Raw genomic sequence first — 6,029 nt, forward strand, 5'->3', positions numbered from 1 at the left:
ACTTCATTTAAAAAAAATAATTTGAGAGAAATTTTTTTTAATATTTGTTTGTTTCTTTACGCTTTTGTAATATATATTATTGAATTTCAGTCTTAGTGATATATCTATGGATTTTAGATAATTTTAGTTTTTTTTTTACTGTGAGTGTTGACGAAACAATGTCGGAAAAAAGATTAAATTGCAAAAAGACAATATTAACGGACTAAAAATCGAAATTAATAATATAGATTACAAAAATCGGAAAATAAAACAGAAAAAAATTACAAAATTTTGAATCAAAATATAGATAAAAAATTTAAAATTTTCCTACTTCCATTCCATGTGTGTTAGTTTTCAGGGTTGGACCACACTTGGCTGTAGTTGGGTGCACTTTCCCACACCCGAAACATGACATTCTTTCCACTTGCCATCATGCCAAGACAAAAAAATTGTAGAAGCTAAACAGCAAATTCAACTCAAATTTCCTGTGCTACTCCTATCTTGTCAACCCCTCCAATTTCTCACTCTAAATTCTTCATTTTCAGGATATTATAGAGAAATTCTGCTGCTTCTCTCAAGCCTAGTTCCATTAAACTTTGGAGAACCTCCATAGATGTATGTGTTAGAGTAGATGTCCTGCAAGTCAACTGTTGACTAGGGATTTTATTGACTCAGTTGTAAAGAACAATCTTTATTTTAATATAATTCATTATTTCATGGTTTGTTATTTCTTTATTTGTATACCCATGATTTCAAACATAGATAAAGACCTTGATTATACTTTAATACAAATGAATCGTAATTCGATGTTGAAACTCATTTGTAAACACTGTATGATCTAAATTCGTTCCTAGTCGATTCAGCCGCCTAAAACATGGATAAAGGTCGCTTGAGCTCGAGACTAGCATCTGTGATGTTGTGCACTGCGTTTCTTGGTAAGGGCATAGAGATGTCCAAACATACAGATGGGTAGTCATATGATGATTATACCGAACAACCCTCCCTCGGACTTTCCAAGTGGTTATCATTCATCGAGAGGATAAGTCCGTGGTTATGATTGTACACCATTAGTCCTTACGACCCGGGACAACACTGAGGCTCTATATGCTAGGGCTGTGCTTTGACTCGTTTACCGACTCCAGGAGAGTCATCAGGTGGCGAGGTTGGGTATAGTTGCGACACATATAGGAGCCAGTGCATTGTAGTCGGGGATTCACCGCTCACCTACGGGTGTGGATATCCTATGTGATCTAATGTAATAATAGTGCATGGAATCTCTGGCCAGAGTATGAGATGTACATTGAAGAAGGAGTTCTCCAATAGTACACGCGATGCCACTATTATAGTTATCACATAGTTATCGAATTAATATGCAACCCTCGATGAACCAATGGTTGCAGATTCGATCGGGATATATGAGATGAAGGGACCGTACTGTACGTTAATCATAATCGACTGGTTCTTGCAGGCACTATCAGTGATACCTAGGGGATCATGGGGCGATGCTACTAGACGCTCTTACCATGATCCGATGGGTGCAATCAGAAATGAGTTCTGACATTCTTAATCAAGGTGTTGATGAAAAGAATGGGGCTAAATAGGGTAAGCCCGAATAAAGGATTATGTCCTGAATCACAAAGAGTTGTGAACCCACGGCTAGCTGTATCCCTGAACCATTGAGGGTCACACAAGTACTGGATCGTTTGTTCCCGTTGAGAGAATAAATTCAAGAAGTTGAATTTATGTTATATAGTAAATTCAAGGAGTTGAATTTATGATAATTAAATTTTGAGAGAATAAATTCAAGTAGTTGAATTTATAAAATTTGAGAATTTAATTTATTAAACTCAAATGTTGGGTTTATTAAATATTGAATTTTAGAGGTGATAAAAATTCAAGAAGTTGAATTTATAATTTAAATAATAAATTCAAATGTTGAATTTATAATGTATTTAATTTATTAAGCTCAAAAGTTGAGTTGATTAATTAATAAATTAAATATGGTGGATAATGTGTTTAATGGGCTTGTAGGGGTACAAGTCCAACATATTAAATAATTAAAGTTTTAATGGACTTTGATTAAATTAATTAAACTAGTTGGACTAGCCCAATTAATTAAATCAAGCACATTAATGTTAATTATGTAATTAGGGTTTAAGTTAATTATAAATAACACAAAAAAAAATTGAAAACCCTACACCACCACCTACCACCTCAAGAATTTCGTGACTCCCACTTTCAAAAGAAAAAAAAATTGGCCTCTTTGGTTTTTCTTTCCAAGGTTGAGCCGCCTCTCGTTTTAGTCTCCAACGTAAAATCTCTTCCAAATTTTCTAGTGCAATTTGGAAGAGGAACATACCATCCAGTCGTGGACTTGATAGGAAGATTTCATCAAAGAAAGTTCGTAGGAAATCAACAAGAGCTAATCCGTTTATACCGGATTAGTTGGAGTCCAGTGATTTAATTCACAATGGTATAATTCTTTAAACATCCTATGCATGTTTAATTCCTGAAAACCATACGAGTGTCCAAAAGAATTATTTTGTTTTCAAAATAAAATAAAAATTTTAAACTTCCGCTGCGTTTGGGCACGTAGAAAACCGAGATCCAACAGCATGAACTCTATTTTTGGTCATTCTTGGAGAAACACCGTGTTGTATTCTTGGGCCAAAGAATTTGACTCACACTCCTACCACTGGTTAGTTTATTATTGGATAAGGAATCCTGCATTTCTTTTTAACTTTTTCAAAAAGTTTTTTTTTTTGAATGACATGGGAAGATTTAAATGTTTAATGGTTCAAGTGAATAGTGGGGAGTTGTTGAAATTGGTTGCATTCAATCATTTGTATGCTTATTATCTCGATTTATGTAATGTCCCTTCACGTTTTACATTGAAGCTTGATTTGAACGAGTTTCCCATTTATACTGTTCCTCAATGTAGGCAGTATTGAGGCAAAATGGGGAAGGGCTCTGTTTTCTTGATTCTGCTTCTGGTATTTTATTGCTTGGAGCCCATTGTAGATGCAGAATACAAATTATACACGGACCCGAAAAGGCCGCTAAATCGAAGAATCAAGGATTTGATGACAAGAATGACCCTAGAGGAGAAGATTGGCCAAATGGTGCAAATCGAACGTACTGTGGCATCGGCTAAGGTCATGAAGAATTACTTCATAGGTATGCATCAATCGGGAGGCGGACCTAGGAAATTTAGTCGAGGAGCCGAGCTGGAACAAGATGGATGAAGTTTGAATATTTGTAAAAATTGCATGTAGAATTTTAGAATTGTTTTAACTTGCTCTGCCCCACTAGATGTCCTGGATTAATCTAATTCCACATTCTCGTTTCTTTCTAGCTTGACATTTCATGATTTATGTTGTTTCGTGCTTGTTTAATGTCTTCTCTTACTTGGTAACAGGGAGTGTCTTGAGTGGTGGAGGTAGCGCCCCAGCTCCACGCGCATCTCCTGAAAGATGGGTGGATATGGTGAACGAGTTTCAGAAAGGATCGCTATTGACACGACTTAAAATACCCATGATTTATGGGATTGACGCAATTCATGGCCACAACACTGCTTATAAAGCCACAATTTTCCCACATAATGTCGGCCTTGGAGCTACCAGGCAAGTGAATGTAACTTAGAGCCAATTTGTTGAAACTGTTAAATCATCTGTTTCTTCACAGAGATCCTGAACTGGTCAAGAAAATTGGTGCTGCAACTGCCCTTGAAATGAGAGCAACCGGAATTCCTTACACTTTTGCTCCTTGCATTGCGGTAACAAGCGTAGTTCCAATATGTTTTAGCTAAAATTACTTTTGAACTTGCATAATTTTTCTGGTCTATGTATAAAATTGCAATGGTTTACTACTTGTAGGTATGCAGAGATCCAAGATGGGGCAGGTGCTATGAGAGCTATAGTGAAGATCCTAAGATTGTTCAAGAAATGACTGAAATTATACCGGGACTTCAAGGAGATATACCGGCTAACTCTCGGAAGGGTGTTCCATATGTTGCTGAAAAGTAAGTGCCGGATCGTCTACTGTATTATATAGTTTCATTTGATAAGTTTTTCTACTATCGAAGCAACTTTGTACTTGGGTATAGAACAAAGGTCGCAGCATGTGCCAAACACTATGTTGGTGATGGTGGAACAACTAAGGGCATAAATGGTAACAATACGGAGATTAGCAAACATGGAATGCTTAGCATACATATGCCGCCGTATTATGATTCAGTTATTAAGGGAGTAGCAACTATCATGGTTTCCTACTCGAGTTTGAATGGGGTAAAGATGCATGCTAACCGTGATCTTATCACAGGATTTCTTAAGAACACCCTAAACTTCAGAGTATGTATGAATGTGTTCTTCAAGAAAGATTCAATAAGGATTTTTTTGGTTTTTGTATTTTTTGTTTTGATTTCAAGAAAGCAAATTTCAGGGATTTGTGATATCTGATTATATGGGTATTGACCAAATTACTTCTCCACCCCATGCAAATTATACATATTCGATTCTTGAAGGAGTTGGTGCTGGAATTGACATGGTTGGTTGAGCTTATTTATTTATTTTGAATAATTTCATATAATCTATCTTCCCTATTCTCGATTTTTTTTGGTGGCATCATTTACAGGTTATGGGTCCATTTAATTATACAGAATTCATTGATGGAGTAAAATGTTTGGTTAAAAATAACTTTATTCCCATCACTCGAATCGATGATGCTGTGAAACGGATTTTAAGGGTAAAGTTTACGATGGGTTTGTTCGAAAACCCACTGGCCGATTATAGCATGGCCAAGTACTTGGGAAGCCAGGTTGGTTCAAAATTTATTATAGCCGGATTCTGAACAACAAGCACATTTTGTTCTTATGTCTGTAGCTTTTTAATACAAGGATAATAACTCGAATACATTTGTTATGGCCTAACTTCAATAGAAGCATAGAGAACTAGCGAGAGAAGCGGTGAGGAAATCTCTTGTGCTGCTAAAGAATGGTGAATCTGCAAGCAAGCCTTTAATGCCAATGCCTAGAAAGGCATCAAAGATACTTGTTGCAGGAACTCATGCCAACAATCTCGGTTACCAGTGCGGCGGTTGGACTATTAAATGGCAAGGAAAAAGTGGCAACCTAACAACTGGTAAGTCCGGAATTCAACTTTAGTCTACCATTACTCGTATCAATGTCTGCAACAGAGATTCGGATCATTACAAAAACGTGTAATCATCTCTGAATGGCCTTTGCGTTCATCAGGTACCACAATTCTTACAGCAATAAAAAACACTATTGATCCTGATACCAAGATAATCTTCAAAGAAGAACCTCATACTGGTTACATAAGAAGGCACAAGTTCTCATATGCCATTGTTGTGGTCGGAGAACTACCATATTCAGAAGTAGTTGGAGATAGCTTCAACTTGACACTCCCTGAGCCGGGGCCGAGAACAATTAAAAAGGTTTGTGCTGCTACGAAATGTGTTGTCATTCTGATTACCGGTCGTCCGGTAGTGATTCAACCGTATCTTGATCAAATTGACGCGCTTGTAGCTGCATGGATTCCAGGCACGGAAGGACAAGGTGTTGCTGATGTTTTATATGGTGACTATGGTTTTACAGGAAAACTACCTCGTACGTGGTTCAAAACTGTCGATCAGCTTCCGATGAACGTCGGCGATGAGCGCTATGATCCATTGTTTCCTTTTGGATTTGGGCTCGTCACAGAACCTATAAAGGTGAAGTGAATAGATATAGTGTGGGTTCTTGTTGAAAAAAAATGAATAAAATGTCCACGTTTTATACAATTGGTTCTCTTGCTACTCTATCTATAAAATCAAATATTGGGCTATTATTTCTGACCATAAAACTATGCAATTTTTATCTTTAGCTTAATTTAAGTCCCTTCAAATATTTTATATCTTGATAATTATCGTCTGAGGGTCAAATTTCAGCTTTTCAAGAATCTCAATCATGAAGTTCAAAGATATGTGTGCATGTTAATTGTATGATATAATCCCTAATCAACATATTGTTGGAAAATTTGATGCTTAATGAA

The 6,029-nt window shown here is 36.5% G+C and overlaps 1 protein-coding gene across 1 annotated transcript; it reads left to right on the forward strand.

The window, feature by feature from the left end:
- The first annotated feature begins 434 nt into the window (after positions 1-434).
- Positions 435-5,778, forward strand: LOC140963108 (uncharacterized). Its single transcript, XM_073422343.1, has 11 exons — positions 435-594; positions 2,594-2,677; positions 2,921-3,156; positions 3,398-3,602; positions 3,664-3,754; positions 3,855-4,000; positions 4,085-4,328; positions 4,420-4,524; positions 4,612-4,794; positions 4,916-5,117; positions 5,231-5,778. The coding sequence occupies exons 3-11, from the start codon at positions 2,937-2,939 to the stop codon at positions 5,716-5,718; spliced, it is 1,884 nt and encodes a 627-aa protein (XP_073278444.1). The 5' UTR covers positions 435-594; positions 2,594-2,677; positions 2,921-2,936; the 3' UTR covers positions 5,719-5,778.
- The last annotated feature ends 251 nt before the right edge of the window (positions 5,779-6,029 follow it).

This window comes from Primulina huaijiensis, chromosome 17, assembly GCF_012295235.1.
Source record: "Primulina huaijiensis isolate GDHJ02 chromosome 17, ASM1229523v2, whole genome shotgun sequence".
Lineage (NCBI taxonomy): Eukaryota > Viridiplantae > Streptophyta > Magnoliopsida > Lamiales > Gesneriaceae > Primulina > Primulina huaijiensis.